At 42.5% G+C, this 21,947-nt stretch overlaps 1 protein-coding gene across 3 annotated transcripts in view; it reads right to left on the bottom strand.

Moving 5' to 3' along the window:
- The window catches only part of mical2b (microtubule associated monooxygenase, calponin and LIM domain containing 2b), a 170,303-nt gene that overhangs the window by 86,280 nt on the left and 62,076 nt on the right, over nucleotides 1-21,947 (bottom strand). For all 3 annotated transcript variants that reach the window (XM_034177202.1, XM_034177203.1, XM_034177204.1), the window contains exons 6-11: nucleotides 8,909-9,064; nucleotides 8,619-8,719; nucleotides 2,188-2,445; nucleotides 1,984-2,099; nucleotides 515-641; nucleotides 117-207 (exon numbers count right to left, since the gene is read on the bottom strand). In XM_034177202.1, the coding sequence (XP_034033093.1) occupies nucleotides 117-207; nucleotides 515-641; nucleotides 1,984-2,099; nucleotides 2,188-2,445; nucleotides 8,619-8,719; nucleotides 8,909-9,064 (849 nt within the window). The remainder of the gene's footprint in view (nucleotides 1-116; nucleotides 208-514; nucleotides 642-1,983; nucleotides 2,100-2,187; nucleotides 2,446-8,618; nucleotides 8,720-8,908; nucleotides 9,065-21,947) is intronic.

The raw sequence follows: 21,947 nt of genomic DNA, 5'->3' as shown, positions 1-21,947 counted from the left end.
GACCACATTTATTTCAAGGCAGGTCTACTTTAACATCTTCTACCTGTAAAAGAAATTTGCATTATTTTATAGCTCATATGAATCCATTTCAGAATAAAGAGAATTCTGTCTGTCACCTTTTCTGGACAGGTTGACTGATCTACGTGTGGGTCCGCCTTTTTCTAGGTGATACAAGTCCTCTTGGCCATCTATGAGCAGGTGACGCACCTGAGAGATAAAAAGGTTTAAGATGAGAATACAAAGACTGTGAAATTATTTTACATCAGATTAAAAATAACCTAAAGCACCTGCGTGATGTCTCTGCAGATGCAAAGATTAGAATTATTTAGCAGGGTTTAATGCTCCTAAAAAGTCCTATAAAAGCCATTTGTTAAATATTCTTGGCTACTGCTGCAAAGATCCAGGTGGTTCTGAAGGATGTCACTCCACTATAAATGTCGTCTTAAACATCTGATTACTGTTCTTCCTGTGAAGTCAGGTTTCATTCAGTGCACATAAAAAGTGCTGAGCTGACCTGGTGGGGGCGCACACAGCTGGAATTGAGGTTGGGGTAGCGGGTTCCTGGATCAATGGTATACTGGTCAAAGTTTTTGCTGATATTCTCAGGAGTGGTCTGATGCAACAGGCGGTAGATGCTCTCCCTACGGAAAGACGACAAACACCACTTAAAGTACTCGAACTGCTGTGTAAATCTGGACAGATGAAACCTCTGACAATTTATATCCAGGTATTGTCCAGTCAAACTCAAAGTATATCCCAGTGTAGATTGTGGACTAGTAAAGACTTATACCCCTGTAATACAGGGGTAAATGTAGTACACATTTGTTACCCGTTGATTCATTAAAGCCTGAACTTTGGTCATCTACAACAGTATTTAAGCAATTAAAATTGTGCATTGTTTATGAGGTTGATGCCATAAAACAAAAAAATTATGAAATAAAAATCAACATTTAATGCTACATTCTTAATTACACACTTGGATATGTTTGAATTTGGCACAGAAGGACACCTGGGAAGAGCTTACGGAGTTGTGTGTCGCTAGACATAAGTATTTGGTGAAGCAGATATCGTTGCAGGAGAACAAATGTCCAAGTCTTTCAGGTTCTTGTGCTTCCTGTCTTACTGTATGGTTGTGAGACACTAACCAGTCACAGAAGACATCAACTGGCTGTGTTTGGTACCAGGTCTGTCTGGAGGATCCTCAGGTACTGCTGGAATGACTGTGTCAAGGAAGACTCATGCAAGGAGTGTCATGTGCTACGTGAGGGAGCAGCAGCTACATTTTGGACATGTGGCGCATTTCTCTGTGCACTGCCCTGCACACAAACACACACAACTGCCTTAGTGCTGAGGACACCAGTAATTAGAGGAGACCAAGGGGACACCCACGTTTCACTTGGCTGCAGCAGACAGATGGGGATGGACCATTTGTCTGTCTGGGTGGTTGCCATCCTGGACTTGAGGCAGCTCTGCATTGTTGTGGATGTGGCGACAAGCAGCACCAGTGCATGCTCCCAGATTTGACTTTTTTTTTGGGGGGGGGGGGGGGGGGGGGGGTGTATGAAACAGGTCATCTTAAATAATACAGTGTGGTGTTTCTCGAGCCATAAGTAACCTATTCATTCTGAATCACCTAAAGCGCACTGGTTCTCAGTCCCAAATCTATACAGCTTTCCCCTCTCTGTGTAAATCTGACGGGCTCTTTCAGCTGTGCTAAAACAATAAGAGCTAAAAGACACCTGACTGAGCCAGTCAGCTGTGGGTAGAGCAGGTACAGTGCATCCAGAAAGTATTCACAGCACCTCCCTTTTCCCACATTTTGTTATGTTACAGCCTTGTTCCAAAATGGATGAAATTAATTTTCCCCCTCAATATTCTCACAACACCCCATAATGACAACATGAAAATTTTTTTTTTTGCAAATTTATTAACACAAAGACCTTAATTGACAGGAAACCACATGAGAGTCAAATGCAGACACACCTCTCAGCCAGTATCTCCAGAGGACTCCGGCTTTGCACCCATCCTCTTATCATCCAAGCTGTGTCAAAGGCTGCCAGGAAACCTCGGGCACAACCTGTACCCATCGGCCAGAACGGCTGCAAACAGAGAAGATGATCTCAGGACAAAATGTCAAACAACAGTGACAACATCCAAACATCTCCCACTGCCAAGTGCAGCTCATACCTCAAGGAGACTATCTCCCACTAATGCCACCAGTAACTGATGACCATGTTTCTCCCTGATCAAGGCAGCGTTCTCCGACGCGTACATGCTGGTGAAGTCAAACATGGCCACGTCTGGCTGCCCGTAATGGTTGATGGCGTAGTCCAGAGACGGCAGCTGGTAGTTGGTGCCGAAGTCCGCTGCCTCGCGTGCATAGGACAGCAAGGCTTCCTGGCTGACATTGTCGTTGCTCAGGAGATGCTCTGTTTCTATACAGTCCTGTACAGATTTAGACACCCAGGTTAAAGATGTCACTTTGATACAAATGAAATCATGCAGATTTTCAAGAAATCAATTCATTTCCACTTTCAAGTCAATTCAATAAGGTCGAGACCAGGGCTCGTTAATACTGTGCCACGAAACGCCAAGACGGTGCAGGTTTTCCTGGCTACCAACCACCTCAGCAAGCTGCAAGGAAAACCTGTTCAGTCTTGGCCCTTGTTGCTGACCGCGGTCCAGAGTTTTCTCATCCCATGATGAGAGCACACAGGCAACAGTGGTAAGGAAAATCAGTGTTTTATAGGAAGAAATCTCAAGCAGACCAGATTCAGGGTGCTGCCAGTCAACGTGCGTATCGGCACACTGCAAGCAAACTGGAGACTGAGGAACTTTGCAAATCTTCTGTCTCACAGTGAGGATCCTCTGACCTCAATACATTCACCCCCAACAGATAATCGATCTGTACTGCTTCACAGACTGAAATATTCCTGTAATCTATACTTTCTGCCAACTTTAGACTATTTGGTTTCAAATTCAAACCAGGGTAACTACCAGTCCCCATTATGACCTCCAACAATCAACAGAGGAGTGCAACTGGAATTTCTGACTTGCCCCACACCATCAGATCTTTATGTCATAAGTTAAATCACTCTTGAGCCAAGGCCTACGTCTCTGCAACCCTTTGTCAAAAATCATTTGAGATGTCCCGTCTTCTGCCTTGCAGAGCAGGTAGCTCATTTGTATAAGGAGCTGGCCTGCCATCATGTGGACGAGGACTTCTTTCCTGGTCACATTACGTGCTTGTGTCTTTGGACAAGACACTAAATCTGCATCGTCCCCGGCAACCCAGTTGTAAACTGGTACCGGCCTCTGCTGGGAAAGTAACCTGTGACAGACTAGTGGATGGGGATGATGGCGCTTCGGGCTGGTGAGTCCTTCGCCTTCTCGGAGCTACTTTCCCCGGGTTGCTCCTTCTTCAGCTCCCCTCGCACTACAGGCAAAGGCGGTGGTTTGGCGACAGTGTTTAAATCTGACTTTGTTTGCTGCCCGCTTCCCACTAAAGCCTATGCGAGCTTTGAGCTACAGCTCTTTGAAATCAGATTGGATATACCTGTCTTGTGCGCACTCATCTATCGCCCTCCTAAATTTAACAAAGATTTTATAAATGACTTTTCTGACTTTGTGGCAGGTATTGTTCTTAATCGTAACGCATTTTTAATTGCTGGGGATTTTAATATTCATGTTTGTTTTCCATCCAAGCCCTTGGTCAATGACTTTCTTAATGTTGTGGACTCTTAATCTTAAGCAGGCAGTAAATGTCCCGACCCACGACAAGGGTCATACTCTGGACCTTATCTTATTCAGTGGTCTAAATGTGAACGTCATAGAGATCTGTACGCAGGCATATCGGACCATTTTCCTGTGCTTTTTTCTGTCGCGGTGTCCTCCGCTATTAGGAAACAATGCGTTCCGGCGCGCCAGCAGCGTGCTATCTGCCCCGCTACTGCGCCACTCTTTCCTGCTGTGTTTCATGCTTCTGAACTTACGTCTTACGATTCCAATACAAATATTGATGAGTTGGTTAGCTTGTTCAATACTACGTGTTCAAAGATTCTCAACGTTGTCGCCCCTTTCACTAATTGGCGTGCAAAATGCTCAGAGCCATGGCACAATGATTTTACGCGCGCACGCAGACGGGAATGCCGCCGTGCAGAACGGAAATGGAAGAAAGATCAACTTCAAGTATCACTGGGGATTTTAAGACATTCACTTGCGAATTATCAAGATGCTGTTAAGACCGCAAAATCAGAGTATATGGCAAATATTGTGTCTACAAATCTTCACAAACCCCAGGTTCTTTTTAATGTTTTGAACAAGATTGTTAACCCTACTGATTCAACTGGTGCTGTTCCCTCTGTTTCTTTGTGTGAAAAATTTTGTCAATTTTTCAGTGACAAAATTTCACTCATTCGATCTTCTTTGCCAACTGTCATCGCTGACCCCTGCATCATTCCTGAGTGCACAGCTGTTTTTAGTCAATTCGAGCCTATTTCTCTGTGTGAACTATCTAAAACTGTTCAAAGTTTAAGGCCTTCAGACTGTGCACTGGATTTCCTTCCTGCTAAGCTTTTGAAAGAAGTCCTTGATTCAGTTGGCCCTTATATTTTACAGCTGATTAATGCTTCTCTGTCTTCAGGTGTCGTTCCTTGTTCCTTTAAACAGGCCATGATACAGCCCCTTTAAAAAAAACATAATTTGGACCCTGCTATTTTTTCTAATTATAGACCCATTTCTAAGACATCATTTTTATCTAAAATACTTGAAAAGGTGGTCTATACTCAACTACAGTCGCACCTTACTGCATTTAACATAACTGAAAAGTTCCAGTCTGGTTTTAAACCTTTGCACAGCACTGAAACTGCTCTTTTGAAAGTTTTTAATGATCTTCTTTTAATCATGGACACTTACAGCTGTGCTTGTGGATTTAACTGCAGCCTTTGACACTGTTGACCACCAGGTCTTATTATCTCGCCTTGAATCGTGTGTTGGATTAAATGGCACAGTGCTCAAATGGTTTAAGTCCTATTTGACTGGTCGGTGCTTTTCTGTGAACCTTGGTCCCTTTGTGTCACAGAAAGCCCCTTCGACTTGTGGAGTACCTCAGGGTTCAATTTTAGGGCCAATTTTATTTTCGCTTTATTTGCCTCTTTTAGGATCAATTTTTAAGAAATATAACATTCAGTTTCACTGCTTTGCTGATGATGTGCACATTTATCTACCTCTGAACCTTAAAACAAACTCATCTGCCATCCTATAGACTTGCTTTCAAGAAGTCAAAGACTGGATGTCTTTAAACTTTTTGAATCTAAATGAAAGCAAAACAGAGATTGTGGTCTTTGGTGACCTTGACCTTTCTGCCCTTGGTCCACTCGCCTCCTACTGTCGTTCATCTGCTAAGACCCTTGGTATTTTTACAGAAAGCTCTTTTAAATTCGAGAAGCAGATCAACACAGTGGTCAAAACAAGCTTCTTCCAGCTTAGACTTAAGTAAAATCAAACAGGTTGTGCATGCCTTGATCACGTCTCGTTTAGACTACTGCAATTCTTTGTATGTTGGTCTTAATCAGTCGTCTCTGCATCGTCTCCAGATGGTGCAAAATGCAGCTGCGCGTCTGCTCACTGGAGCCAAATGGCACCAACACATTTCTCCTGTTTTAGCTTCACTGCACTGGCTGCCTGTTGCTTTTAGGATTTTGTTGCTTGTTTTTAAATCAATTCACGGTCAAGCCCCATTCTATTTATCTGATATGCTGTCATTGCACACTCCAGGAAGAGCTCTGCGCTCCGCGTTCCAGAGTTTACTGGTCTGTCCCAGATCTAAGCTAAGGACCAGGGGAGACAGAGCCTTTGCTGTTGTGGGGCCCAAGCTCTGGAACTCGCTGCCATTGAATGTCCGACTGGCTCCTTCAGTTGACTCTTTTAAAGACATATCTTTTTGCACTGGCTTTTAATACAAGATGAGATGAACACTGCCACATCTTTTACTGTCTTGTTGATTTATTTTGTTCTTGTATTTAACAATATAATTTTAAATCCTTTTATTGTACAGCACTTTGGGGCAGTGTTGACTGTTTGTAAATATGCTTTATAAATAAACCTGACCTTGACCTAGTGGCTCATTCAGGAAAACCATCTGCTCTCATCCGCTTGATGCTATGGAATCTGGGAATAAGCATGAGTCTGATGGGTATCAGTGCCTGTATAGGACAGTGTTTTCAGAAAGATGGACACGCAGAACCTCTGCCCTCCTCTGTCAGTTGGCAGAGGTGACCATGTGACTCTTCAAAGCAAGTTCAGAGAAATTACAACTGAGTGACGAGTCTCAAGGTCGAAGTCAGATTCCCAGCATATCATTAAAGGGAGAAGCCAATAAAACCTTAATTTTAATGAAAGGATACATTGAGGCGTTTGTTGTAAGAAGTCACCTTACTGAATCTATGAGTCACTGTGAGTCAACATGAGTCATAGCTCCTCTGAAGCTTTAGCTTCATCAGCCTGAGCGTAAGATGAGACACTAGGGCCTAAAAGCATCAGCGTCAGGAACAAATCCCCCATTTTACAGTGTTTTTCCTGCATGGATTTGTGTTTCCAGCAGCAGTTGTGGTACTTACAGTCATCACATATGTAACGTTCCACTGAGAAGAGGCAACGACATCGGACAAAGGTGAGAGTGAGCCAGATTCTAATTAAAGACCGACTTCATTATCATCCCCAAAAGAGGACCATCATTCACTAACAAAGGTAACATACTGCTGTCCTAGCGCGCGTGGGAATATACACACACACACACACACACACACACACACACACACACACACACACACACACACACAGCTGCTGCTTTCACGCATTGGCTGCGTGTGGCAGACACTAAATGAGCCGTTTTCAAAGAGAACATGGTGGAAAATTCAACAACTTCTGACTGTTAGAGCCACTGCAACGCCACCTGCTGTTGACTTAAAACTTTTTCTACTTTTTCCGCAGCTAAAGAACAAACGTACTGTTGAGCTACCTTTAATGACAGTGAACAACAGACACATCAAGAGATGAATTACTTTAGTGCAGAGACAACCAGCTTTATAGCCAATAAACAGGATTAACTGGTGTGATATTACGGACAGCAAATTAACTGGAACATCGCAAAGTTTGACTTCTTAGAGCAACAACGAGAGCCAAAGCTTCCAGTTTTAGCAAAAGTCTAAAATCTTGTATTCTTACATTTTAAAAAAAGTACAATCCCTTTTGATTTTCTCTGTAATTTTTTTCCCCTTAGTATTCAGATAAATGATTTGCAATTTACATTTGGGCAGCACGATGGTTTAGTGGTTAGCACTGTTGCCTCACAACAAAAAGGTCATGGGATCGATTCCCACCTGAGACCTTTCTGTGTGGAGTTTGCATGTTAGATTAGATTAGACAGAACTTTATTGATCCCTTGGGAAGACTCCCTCAGGGAAATTGAGGTTCCAGCAGCACTGTATAGCAGCACACAGGGTAAGAAGCACACAGAGTAAAAGTGGGGAAAAAAAGAGAAACGGTTTGCAAATATAAATATTAGACCTGTTCAAAATGTCAAATGTTACAAAATCTTTTGGGCCACATGTTGTTGTTCTACTAATAAAATATCTGTGCCAAATTTTACTGTAATTTGGACATTGTTTAGGGGTCCCCCACAAAGCAACAATTTTCCCCAAACAAGCAAAAAGTGGAGAAGACTTCCAGGGTGACCAGTCAACCACCACTTTTAGCTTCTCGTCACCTTCACGTTGCCTTGCCAGCAGAGGGAGAGGAAAATGTGCCACTCTGGGGGACCTCTAAATCTCATCTGACTGAGTTCAAATTTGGTCTGCACCTATAAAACCCCAAGTGGAACAAAAACATGTGAGCCAAACATGAACAGCCCCTAATAAATATAAATACAAATACACAAAATAAATACCAGACATACTGATCAGTACTGGTTTTTTTCCTTGTTTCCTCCGGGAGCTCCAGTTTCCTCCCATATTAAAAGACATGCAGGTTAGGTGAAATGGAAACTTTATAATTGCCCAGATCTTCATTGCAAAAAAGATCTTGATCTCAGTGGGACTAACCTGGTTAAATAAAGGTTAAAAAAAATCTTATATAAACACTATGAACAAAAGCAAACTTGTCAGCCTTTGAGTTAATTCTCTTTTTTGTTTCAAGTCGCTCGTAAAAATAAGCAATCCTGTGTCACAAGTTGCGGTTGATTGTGTCTGACTGCTTCCAGCATGCACATGCACGACGGTGAGAATGGGGCTTAATATGGTGTTCACAAATGTTATCTTTAATTCAGTGTTACCCTCTTTACTGCAAACAGTAATGATCACCACGCTTCACAACTTCATTAAAATTATATTCAGGTTATTAGCTCTAATGTATTCACAAATATATGCAATAAGCACAGATTTTTCTTCAATTCTTTCATTTCCATTCTGTCGAAACAGAGGTTCATATATTTGTGATTACTCCTCCTGTACGGGTGAGTATACATAAAAAAAAATAAAAAAACCCCTTTCATTATCTCGTCACAGCCTGCAAACCGACGTGAGTGCACGTTTGTGTGTGCGCGTGCATAGGCGTGAACTCACATTTATGATGACGCCTTTGTCCAGCAGGCTCTGCTTCTTGGCCGTCATGACGAAGTAGTGGGTGTGGTCTTTGTAGTAAACTATGTTCTCCAAATCAATTCCTGCAGAGGCAGAAAAGTTGACTTAACAGAGCGCACTTTTAGCGCCACGGGAAAGAATAATTAGCAAACAAATGCCACAATGAATGAATGTGTGTGTGTAAAACAAACAGTTGGATTTGTAAGAAAAAGCGGTAATAGAGTACAGGATCATTGGTGTAAAAAAAAAAAAAAAACACTTTTTGGACCCACCCGTCTCCTCCTTAAGTTCCAGAAAGAACTTCTGGTTAAAAATGAAGGCCACCCCACTGATCTCCTCCACTTTGACCTCTGCTGTGGTGTTCCGGTTGACAAAGTTGGCCGTTATGGCGATGGCCAACTTCCCACGAAACTCCTTACGGCTAAAACCTGCCAAGAGAAGAAAAGACAGAAACAACAATAATATATTGGATGAACATATGAGCATTTCCTAATAATAACAGCTTGTGAATCAGCAAGTTTGCTAAGACTTTATTAATGGCTTGAGGCCAATGAAAAACAAAACACTGCTGTATTTAAGTACAAGTTCTACTTTTTTTTTTTGGTATATGGAACTCTTTTTTTTTTAAACAGAATTTCCCTGGGGGTGATATAACAACAGTCAGGAGCTCACTGTAGCACATGTGCACACCACAGCATGTGCTGCTACTTAACATAAGGACCTTTACATCCCAAAAATAAACAAGATGAACACGTACGTGTGTGACAGACAACATATGGGATGATGTTGGATACACTGTGGACAACAGAAAACATCAGACTGATGTGGATAGAGAGCTGAATTGTGAGATTTTCACAGAAAGCACTCAGCCCTTGTAGCATACACCAAAAGGATGTTTTAAATTCCAAAAAATAAGAAAGATGTTCTAAAAAATGTGTGACATAATATATTGGTTGTTATTTAATGCCGATTAACAGAATGCTGTCAGACAGCGTCCGGAACAATACAATGGAAGAGTGATTACATTTGTTTTTTTAAATCAGCTCTTTATTTTGGGATTTGTGTGCCTTTTAGTTGTAGTGTACTTTTATTATTAGAGTTCCTTTTGTTGAGTTCATCGATTCCTGGGGAAGACCAATGTAAATCATTATTTTTGTGGTCTATTAAACATTAGGTCTCTCTCTTCTAAGTCCCTGTTGGTAAATGATATAATAATTGATCAACATATTGATTTATTCTGCCTTACAGAAACCTGGTTACAGCAGGATGAATATGTTAGTTTAAATGAGTCAACACCCCCGAGTCACACTAACTGACAGAATGCTCGTAGCACGGGCCGGGGCGGAGGATTAGCAGCAATCTTCCATTCCAGCTTATTAATTAATCAAAAACCCAGACAGAGCTTTAATTCATTTGAAAGCTTGACTCTTAGTCTTGTCCATCCAAATTGGAAGTCCCAAAAACCAGTTTTATTTGTTATTATCTATCGTCCACCTGGTCGTTACTGTGAGTTTCTCTGTGAATTTCAGACCTTTTGTCTGACTTAGTGCTTAGCTCAGATAAGATAATTATAGTGGGCGATTTTAACATCCACACAGATGCTGAGAATGACAGCCTCAACACTGCATTTAATCTATTATTAGACTCTATTGGCTTTGCTCAAAAAGTAAATGAGTCCACCCACCACTTTAATCATATCTTAGATCTTGTTCTGACTTATGGTATGGAAATAGAAGACTTAACAGTATTCCCTGAAAACTCCCTTCTGTCTGATCATTTCTTAATAACATTTACATTTACTCTGATGGACTACCCAGCAGTGGGGAATAAGTTTCATTACACTAGAAGTCTTTCAGAAAGCGCTGTAACTAGGTTTAAGGATATGATTCCTTCTTTATGTTCTCTAATGCCATATACCAACACAGTGCAGAGTAGCTACCTAAACTCTGTAAGTGAGATAGAGTATCTTGTCAATAGTTTTACATCCTCATTGAAGACAACTTTGGATGCTGTAGCTCCTCTAAAAAAGAGAGCTTTAAATCAGAAGTGCCTGACTCCGTGGTATAACTTACAAACTCGTAGCTTAAAGCAGATAACCCGTAAGTTGGAGAGGAAATGGCGTCTCACTAATTTAGAAGATCTTCACTTAGCCTGGAAAAAGAGTCTGTTGCTCTATAAAAAAGCCCTCCGTAAAGCTAGGACATCTTTCTACTCATCACTAATTGAAGAAAATAAGAACAACCCCAGGTTTCTTTTCAGCACTGTAGCCAGGCTGACAAAGAGTCAGAGCTCTATTGAGCTGAGTATTCCATTAACTTTAACTAGTAATGACTTCATGACTTTCTTTGCTAACAAAATTTTAACTATTAGAGAAAAAATTACTCATAACCATCCCAAAGACGTATCGTTATCTTTGGCTGCTTTCAGTGATGCCGGTATTTGGTTAGACTCTTTCTCTCCGATTGTTCTGTCTGAGTTATTTTCATTAGTTACTTCATCCAAACCATCAACATGTTTATTAGACCCCATTCCTACCAGGCTGCTCAAGGAAGCCCTACCATTATTTAATGCTTCGATCTTAAATATGATCAATCTATCTTTGTTAGTTGGCTATGTACCACAGGCTTTTAAGGTGGCAGTAATTAAACCATTACTTAAAAAGCCATCACTTGACCCAGCTATCTTAGCTAATTATAGGCCAATCTCCAACCTTCCTTTTCTCTCAAAAATTCTTGAAAGGGTAGTTGCAAAACAGCTAACTGATCATCTGCAGAGGAATGGTCTATTTGAAGAGTTTCAGTCAGGTTTTAGAATTCATCATAGTACAGAAACAGCATTAGTGAAGGTTACAAATGATCTTCTTATGGCCTCAGACAATGGACTCATCTCTGTGCTTGTTCTGTTAGACCTCAGTGCTGCTTTTGATACTGTTGACCATAAAATTTTATTACAGAGATTAGAGCATGCCATAGGTATTAAAGGCACTGCGCTGCGGTGGTTTGAATCATATTTGTCTAATAGATTACAATTTGTTCATGTAAATGGGGAATCTTCTTCACAGACTAAAGTTAATTATGGAGTTCCACAAGGTTCTGTGCTAGGACCAATTTTATTCACTTTATACATGCTTCCCTTAGGCAGTATTATTAGACGGTATTGCTTAAATTTTCATTGTTACGCAGATGATACCCAGCTTTATCTATCCATGAAGCCAGAGGACACACACCAATTAGCTAAACTGCAGGATTGTCTTACAGACATAAAGACATGGATGACCTCTAATTTCCTGCTTTTAAACTCAGATAAAACTGAAGTTATTGTACTTGGCCCCACAAATCTTAGAAACATGGTGTCTAACCAGATCCTTACTCTGGATGGCATTACCCTGACCTCTAGTAATACTGTGAGAAATCTTGGAGTCATTTTTGATCAGGATGTGTCATTCAAAGCGCATATTAAACAAATATGTAGGACTGCTTTTTTGCATTTACGCAATATCTCTAAAATCAGAAAGGTCTTGTCTCAGAGTGATGCTGAAAAACTAATTCATGCATTTATTTCCTCTAGGCTGGACTATTGTAATTCATTATTATCAGGTTGTCCTAAAAGTTCCCTAAAAAGCCTTCAGTTAATTCAAAATGCTGCAGCTAGAGTACTGACGGGGACTAGAAGGAGAGAGCATATCTCACCCATATTGGCCTCTCTTCATTGGCTTCCTGTTAATTCTAGAATAGAATTTAAAATTCTTCTTCTTACTTATAAGGTTTTGAATAATCAGGTCCCATCTTATATTAGGGACCTCGTAGTACCATATCACCCCAATAGAGCGCTTCGCTCTCAGACTGCAGGCTTACTTGTAGTTCCTAGGGTTTGTAAGAGTAGAATGGGAGGCAGAGCCTTCAGCTTTCAGGCTCCTCTCCTGTGGAACCAGCTCCCAATTCAGATCAGGGAGACAGACACCCTCTCTACTTTTAAGATTAGGCTTAAAACTTTCCTTTTTGCTAAAGCTTATAGTTAGGGCTGGATCAGGTGACCCTGAACCATCCCTTAGTTATGCTGCTGTAGACGTAGACTGCTGGGGGGTTCCCGTGATGCACCGTTTCTTTCTCTTTTTGCTCTGTATGCACCACTCTGCATTTAATCATTAGTGATTGATCTCTGCTCCCCTCCACAGCATGTCTTTTTCCTGGTTCTCTCCCTCAGCCCCAACCAGTCCCAGCAGAGGACTGCCCCTCCCTGAGCCTGGTTCTGCTGGAGGTTTCTTCCTGTTAAAAGGGAGTTTTTCCTTCCCACTGTAGCCAAGTGCTTGCTCACAGGGGGTCGTTTTGACCGTTGGGGTTTTACATGATTATTGTATGGCCTTGCCTTACAATATGAGGCGCCTTGGGGCAACTGTTTGTTGTGATTTGGCGCTATATAAAAAAATTTATTGAATTGATTGATTGATTATTTTTATATACACTCAACAAAAATATAAACACAACACTTTTGGTTTTGCTCCCATTTTGTATGAGATGAACTCAAAGATCTAAAACTTTTTCCACATACACAATATCACCATTTCCCTCAAATATTGTTCACAAACCAGTCTAAATCTGTGATAGTGAGCACTTCTCCTTTGCTGAGATAATCCATCCCACCTCACAGGTGCGCCATATCAAGATGCTGATCAGACACCATGATTAGTGCACAGGTGTGCCTTAGACTGCCCACAATAAAAGGCCACTCTGAAAGGTGCAGTTTTATCACACAGCACAATGCCACAGATGTCGCAAGATTTGAGGGAGCGTGCAATTGGCATGTTGACAGCAGGAATGTCAACCAGAGCTGTTGCTCGTGTATTGAATGTTCATTTCTCTACCATAAGCCGTCTCCAAAGGCGTTTCAGAGAATTTGGCAGTACATCCAACCAGCCTCACAACCGCAGACCACGTGTAACCACACCAGCCCAGGACCTCCACATCCAGCATGTTCACCTCCAAGATCGTCTGAGACCAGCCACTCGGACAGCTGCTGAAACAATCGGTTTGCATAACCAAAGAATTTCTGCACAAACTGTCAGAAACCGTCTCAGGGAAGCTCATCTGCATGCTCGTCGTCCTCATCGGGGTCTCGACCTGACTCCAGTTCGTCGTCGTAACCGACTTGAGTGGGCAAATGCTCACATTCACTGGCGTTTGGCACGTTGGAGAGGTGTTCTCTTCACGGATGAATCCCAGTTCACACTGTTCAGGGCAGATGGCAGACAGCGTGTGTGGCGTCGTGTGGGTGAGCGGTTTCTGATGTCAATGTTGTGGATCAAGTGGCCCGTGGTGGTGGGGTTATGGTGTGGGCAGGCGTCTGTTATGGACGAAGAACACAGGTGCATTTTATTGATGGCATTTTGAATACACAGAGATACCGTGACGAGATCCTGAGGCCCATTGTTGTGCCATACATCCAAGAACATCACCTCATGTTGCAGCAGGATAATGCACGGCCCCATGTTGCAAGGATCTGTACACAATTCTTGGAAGCTCAAAATGTCCCAGTTCTTGCATGGCCAGCATACTCACCGGACATGTCACCCATTGAGCATGTTTGGGATGCTCTGGACCGGCGTATACGACAGCGTGTACCAGTTCCTGCCAATATCCAGCAACTTCGCACAGCCATTGAAGAGGAGTGGACCAACATTCCACAGGCCACAACTGACAACCTTATCAACTCTATGCGAAAGAGATGTGTTGCACTGCATGAGGCAAATGGTGGTCACACCAGATACTGACTGGTATACCACCCCCCCCCAATAAAACAAAACCGCACCTTTCAGAGTGGCCTTTTATTGTGGGCAGTCTAAGGCACACCTGTGCACTAATCATGGTGTCTAATCAGCATCTTGGTATGGCACACCTGTGAGGTGGGATGGATTATCTCAGCAAAGGAGAAGTGCTCACTATCACAGATTTAGACTGGTTTGTGAACAATATTTGAGGGAAATGGTGATATTGTGTATGTGGAAAAAGTTTTAGATCTTTGAGTTCATCTCATACAAAATGGGAGCAAAACCAAAAGTGTTGCGTTTATATTTTTATTGAGTGTATATATAAATAATCACACAAACACATATACATACATAAATACACACGCACCTCAGGGTCTTGTTCATGAGTGAGGGGACAATGGAGCGTGAGATTGGGCGGAGAATCGGTGCAGCAGGGGCAATGTTGCATTCGCTCTACTGTACCGTTGCGATGAAAAGGGAGCTGAGCCAAAAGGCAAAGCTCTCGATCTACTGGTCAGTCTTCGTTCCTACTCTTACCTATGGTCATGAGGGTTGGATCATGACAGAAAGAACTAGATCGCGGGTACAAGCGGCTGAAATGGGCTTCCTCAGGAGGGTGGCTGGTGTCTCCCTTTGAGATAAGGCTAGACGTTCAGTCATCCGTGAGGAGCTCGGAGTAGAGCCGCTGCTCTTTCATGTTGAAAGGAGCCAGCTGAGGTGGTTTGGACATCTGGTATAGATACCCCCTGGACACCTCCCTAGAGAGGTGTTCTAGGCACGTCCATCTATGTGGAGAGATTATATCTCCACACTGGCCTGGGAACGCCTTGGGATCCCCCAGTCAGAGGTGGTTAATGTGACCAGGACAGGGAAGTCTGGTGTCCCACTACTGGAGCTGTTTCCTCCACGACCTGATCCCAGATAAGCAGATGAAGATGAGTATAAATAAATCATACCAGAGTGTAACTCACAGGACCTCCTAAACTACTAAACAAACTGATTATACTCCAGAAACACAGTAAATGAGGGCTAAAGGGGTAAATCTAGAAACATTAAGACAACTTTGAAAATGAAACATTCTAAAGGGGGTTTTGAGTTTTCTTAAATGACTTAAGAGGTGTAACTCAAGCAAATATCTTTAATTACAAGGAGGACACATTAGGGAGGTTTTTTTCAATAGGTATGGTGAAACAAATGCTTGGTTAGGGATGAACTTGTTTACCACACACACACACACACACCCACACCCTTGAGTATACAGCTTACCAAGCAGTAATGACATACTTTACTCATATAATCCATTAAGCTTGTTGCAAAAAGAGTTCTAAGAACATACTTTACCCAGCTTTACGAAGCTACTTTGCAACACTTAACCTCATATCCCATTAAAAAAAAAAACCTTTGCAATGCCAGGGGAAAAAGGTCAACTCTTACTCGACATATGCTAATATTTTACATTTCCATGAAATTTCATTCAATTGAATGAGAAAGTACAGTATATCCAACTTCTGACTAATAGTGTATTCATAATATAAAAATCTTGCTGAATTCAGGTTTGACAGCATGTGCTGGTGTCGTGTGTCCACCACACCCACACCAATAAACCCATCTGGTCAGTCCATCCTCACTGTCTGAAAGCTGCCATCTATATACCACGCCCAGGTGACGTAGGTGCCCCCCCTTGCCTTTTTCAGTTACTGAGGTCCTCGATGTGCTGGATCCTGTATAGTCCAGCAGTTAAGGGATAGAATCGTGCACTTTTTTACAAAAGCGCCAAACGTTGTCCAGGGACTCTTTAGGTTATATTAAGTCATGTCAAAGCGGGAGACATTTGATTTTAGCCCTGTATCCTGCTTTTTTTTTTAAAAGGGTGTTTGCATGGTTGAATGGTGGGCTTCATAGATAACTGGCAAAGCTTCTGGGGAAAACCTGGTCTTGTTAGGAGAGACGGCATCCATCCCACTTTGGATGGAGCAACTCTCATTTCTAGAAATCTGGCCAGTTTTCTTAAATCCTCCAAACTGTGACTATCCAGGGTTGGGACCAAGAAGCAGAGTTGTAGTCTTACACACCTCTCTGCAGCTTCTCTCCCCCTGCCATCCCCTCATGACCCCATCCCCGTAGAGACGGTGCCTGCTCCCAGACCACCAATAACCAGCAAAAATCTATTTAAGCATAAAAATTCAAAAGAAAAAATAATATAGCACCTTCAACTGCACCACAGACTAAAACTGTTAAATGTGGTCTATTAAACATTAGGTCTCTCTCTTCTAGGTCCGTGTTAGTAAATGATATAATAATTGATCAACATATTGATGTATTCTGCCTTACAGAAACCTGGTTACAGAAAGGATAAATGTGTTAGTTTAAATGAGTCAACACCCCCGAGTCACACTAACTGCCAGAATGCTGGTAGCACGGGCCGAGGCAGAGGATTAGCAGCAATCTTCCACTCCAGCTTATTAATCAAAAACCCAGACAGAGCTTTAATTCATTTGAAAGCTTGACTCTTAGTCTTGTCCATCCAAATTGGAAGTCCCAAAAACCAGTTTTATTTGTTGTTATCTATTGTCCACCTGGTCGTTACTGTGAGTTTCTCTGTGAATTTTTAGACCTTTTGTCTGACTTAGTGCTTAGCTCAGATAAGATAATTATAGTGGGCGATTTTAACATCCACACAGATGCTGAGAATGACAGCCTTAACACTGCATTTAATCTATTATTAGACTCAATTGGCTTTGCTCAAAATGTAAATGAGTCCACCCACCACTTTAACCATATCTTAGATCTTGTTCTGACTTATGGTATGGAAATTGAAGACTTAACAGTATTCCCTGAAAACTCCCTTCTGTCTGATCATTTCTTAATAACATTTACATTTACTCTGATGGACTACCCAGCAGTGGGGAATAAGTTTCATTACACTAGAAGTCTTTCTGAAAGTGCTGTAACTAGGTTTAAGGATATGATTCCTTCTTTATGTTCTCTAATGCCATATACAAACACAGTGCAGAGTAGCTACGTAAACTCGGTAAGTGAGATAGAGTATCTCGTCAATAGTTTTACATCCTCATTGAAGACAACTTTGGATGCTGTAGCTCCTCTGAAAAAGAGAGCTTTAAATCAGAAGTGCCTGACTCCGTGGTATAACTCACAAACTCGCAGCTTAAAGCAGATAATCCATAGGTTGGAGAGGAAATGGCATCTCACTAATTTAGAAGATCTTCACTTAGCCTGGAAAAAGAGTCTGTTGCTCTATAAAAAAAGCCCTCCGTAAAGCTAGGACATCTTACTACTCATCACTAATTGAAGAAAATAAGAACAACCGCAGGTTTCTTTTCAGCACTGTAGCCAGGCTGACAGAGAGTCAGAGCTCTATTGAGCCGAGTATTCCTTTAACTTTAACTAGTAATGACTTCATGACTTTCTTTGCTAATAAAATTTTAACTATTAGAGAAAAAATTACTCATAACCATCCCAAAGACGTATCGTTATCTTTGGCTGCTTTCAGTGATGCCGGTATTTGGTTAGACTCTTTCTCTCCGATTGTTCTGTCTGAGTTATTTTCATTAGTTACTTCATTCAAACCATCAACATGTCTATTAGACCCCATTCCTACCAGGCTGCTCAAGGAAGCCCTACCATTATTTAATGCTTCGATCTTAAATATGATCAATCTATCTTTATTAGTTGGCTATGTACCACAGGCTTTTAAGGTGGCAGTAATTAAACCATTACTTAAAAAGCCATCACTTGACCCAGCTATCTTAGCTAATTATAGGCCAATCTCCAACCTTCCTTTTCTCTCAAAAATTCTTGAAAGGGTAGTTGTAAAACAGCTAACTGATCATCTGCAGAGGAATGGTCTATTTGAAGAGTTTCAGTCAGGTTTTAGAATTCATCATAGTACAGAAACAGCATTAGTGAAGGTTACAAATGATCTTCTTATGGCCTCAGACAGTGGACTCATCTCTGTGCTTGTTCTGTTAGACCTCAGTGCTGCTTTTGATACTGTTGACCATAAAATTTTATTACAGAGATTAGAGCATGCCATAGGTATTAAAGGCACTGCTGCGGTGGTTTGAATCATATTTATCTAATAGATTACAATTTGTTCATGTAAATGGGGAATCTTCTTCACAGACTAAGGTTAATTATGGAGTTCCACAAGGTTCTGTGCTAGGACCAATTTTATTCACTTTATACATGCTTCCCTTAGGCAGTATTATTAGACGGCATTGCTTAAATTTTCATTGTTACGCAGATGATACCCAGCTTTATCTATCCATGAAGCCAGAGGACACACACCAATTAGCTAAACTGCAGGATTGTCTTACAGACAAAGACATGGATGACCTCTAATTTCCTGCTTTTAAACTCAGATAAAACTGAAGTTATTGTACTTGGCCCCACAAATCTTAGAAACATGTCTAACCAGATCCTTACTCTGGATGGCATTACCCTGACCTCTAGTAATACTGTGAGAAATCTTGGAGTCATTTTGATCAGGATATGTCATTCAATGCGCATATTAAACAAATATGTAGGACTGCTTTTTTGCATTTACGCAATATCTCTAAAATTAGAAAGGTCTTGTCTCAGAGTGATGCTGAGAAACTAATTCATGCATTTATTTCCACTAGGCTGGACTATTGTAATTCATTATTATCAGGTTGTCCTAAAAGTTCCCTGAAAAGCCTTCAGTTAATTCATAATGCTGCAGCTAGAGTACTGAGAGGGACTAGAAGGAGAGAGCATATCTCACCCATATTGGCTTCTCTTCATTGGCTTCCTGTTAATTCTAGAATAGAATTTAAAATTCTTCTTCTTACTTATAAGGTTTTGAATAATCAGGTCCCATCTTATCTTAGGGACCTCATAGTACCATATCACCCCAATAGAACGCTTTGCTCTCAGACTGCAGGCTTACTTGTAGTTCCTATGGTTTATAAGAGTAGAGGCAGAGCCTTCAGCTTTCAGGCTCCTCTCCTGTGGAACCAGTTCCCAATTCAGATCAGGGAGACAGACACCCTCTCTACTTTTAAGATTAGACTTAAAACTTTCCTTTTTGCTAAAGCTTATAGTTAGGGCTGGATCAGGTGACCCTGAACCATCCCTTAGTTATGCTGCTATAGACTTAGACTGCTGGGGGGTTGCCATGATGCACTGAGTGTTTCTTTCTCTTTTTGCTCTGTATGCACCACTCTGCATTTAATCATTAGTGATCGATCTCTGCTCCCCTCCACAGCATGTCTTTTTCCTGGTTCTCTCCCTCAGCCCCAACCAGTCCCAGCAGAAGACTGCCCCTCCCTGAGCCTGGTTCTGCTGGAGGTTTCTTCCTGTTAAAAGGGAGGTTTTCCTTCCCACTGTCGCCAAGTGCTTGCTCACAGGGGGTCGTTTTGACCGTTGGGGTTTTTACGCAATTATTGTATGGCCTTGCCTTACAATATAAAGCGCCTTGGGGCAACTGTTTGTTGTGATTTGGCGCTATATAAATAAAATTGATTGATTGATTGATAATACAGTGTATGTTTTGCTATTCATATGACAATACGATCATATGGTTATTATGTAGGGGGCCAATGATCAAGATTGGACATTGTTAAGCTGTAGAGAATGGCTACTGCAACTAGTGCAAAGCTATACTGAGCTTATGTGATCATGTATCGTCCGTCATGCAGCTTCTTACGTCGTCGTACATCCTTATACATTAGCAGGGTGGTATGTTTCAAAATGGAAAGAGGTACAGGACTCATTTCAGGCCTTTAGGGATCTTTAACAGGCCTCTACCTCTGAGACATAAAATTAGATCACTGTGATCTTCCTAGCATGAAAGCTGTAGAGAGTAGTTCATTAAAAATATTCATGAAACATTTGTGCATATCTAGGAAGTTTGCCAACCAGGTATTTACAATGTTTTCAGTTAAAAAATATGGTGATAATCGTCTTAATACCAATAACATAAAATAATAATGACAACAACAACAATAATAATAATGGTTATGGCCAGAAAAACAAAATTGATTTCTTGTAATTAAGAAAAAAGCATTTCTTTCTGTTCAAACATCCATCCATCCATCCATTTTCTTCCGCTTTATCCGGAGTCGGGTCGCGGGGGCAGCAGCTCAAGCAAAGCCACCCTGACCTCCCGATCCACACACACCTCCTCCAGCTCCTCCGGGGGAACCCCAAGGTGTTCCCAAGCCAGCCGAGAGATGTAATCCCTCCAGCGTGTCCTGGGTCTTCCCCAGGGCCTCCTCCCAGTGGGACGTACCCGGAACACCTCTCCAGCGAGGCGTCCAGGGGCATCCAGAAAAGATGCCCGAGCCACCCCAACTGACTCCTTTCGACGTGGAGGAGCAGCAGCTCGACTCCGAGCTCCTCCCGAATGACCGAGCTCCTCACCCTATCTCTAAGGGAGCGCCCAGCCACCCTGCGGAGGAAACTCATCTCGGCCGCTTGTACTCGCGATCTCGTTCTTTCAGTCATGAACGAAATCTCATAACCATAGGTGAGGATTGGAACGTAGATCGATCGGTAAATCGAGAGCTTTGCCCCCCTACTCAGGTCTCTCTTCACCACGACGGTCCGATACAGCGACCGCATCACTGCAGATGCTGCACCGATCCGTCTATCGATCTCACGCTCCATCCGTCCCTCACTCGTGAACAAGACCCCGAGATACTTAAACTCCTCCACTTGAGGCAAGGACACTCCACCGACCTGAAGAGGGCAAAGCACCTTTTTCCGGTCGAGAACCATGGCCTTGGATTTGGAGGTGCTGATTTTCATCCCGGACGCTTCACACTCGGCTGCAAACCGCCCCAGTGCACGCTGAAGGTCCTGATTTGACGAAGCCAACAGAACCACATAGTCCGCAAACAGCAGAGACGAGATTCTGTGATTCCCAAACCAGACCCCTCTACACCCTGGCTGCGCCTAGAAATTCTGTCCATAAAAATAATGAACAGAACCGGTGACAAAGGGCAGCCCTGGCGGAGGCCAACGTGCACTGGAAACAGGTTTGACTTACTACTGGCACTGCGAACCAAGCTCCTGCTGCGGTCGTACAGGGACCGGATAGCCCTTAGCAAAGGACCCCGGACCCCGTACTCCCGGAGCACTCCCCACAGGGTGCGCCGAGGGACACGGTCGAATGCCTTCTCCAGATCCACAAAACACATGTGGACTGGTTGGGCAAACTCCCATGGACCCTCGAGCACCCGATGGAGCGTCTAGAGCTGGTCCAGTGTGCCGCGACCAGGACGAAAACCACACTGCTCCTCCTGAATCCGAGGTTCAACCATCGGCCGAATTCTCCTCTCCAGTACTCTGGAATAGACCTTACCGGGGAGGCTGAGGAGTGTGATCCCCTATAGTTGGAACACACCCTCCGGTCCCCCTTCTTAAACAGAGTGACCACCACCCCGGTCTGCCAATCCAGAGGCACTGTCCCCGATCGCCACGCGATGTTGCAAAGGCATGTCAGCCAAGACAGACCCACAACATCCAGAGACTTAAGGTACTCAGGACGGATTTCATCCACC

The sequence above is a fragment of the Thalassophryne amazonica genome, chromosome 8 (genome assembly GCF_902500255.1).
Source record: "Thalassophryne amazonica chromosome 8, fThaAma1.1, whole genome shotgun sequence".
Classification (NCBI taxonomy): domain Eukaryota; kingdom Metazoa; phylum Chordata; class Actinopteri; order Batrachoidiformes; family Batrachoididae; genus Thalassophryne; species Thalassophryne amazonica.
This window is presented reverse-complemented; position numbering and strand designations above follow the sequence as displayed.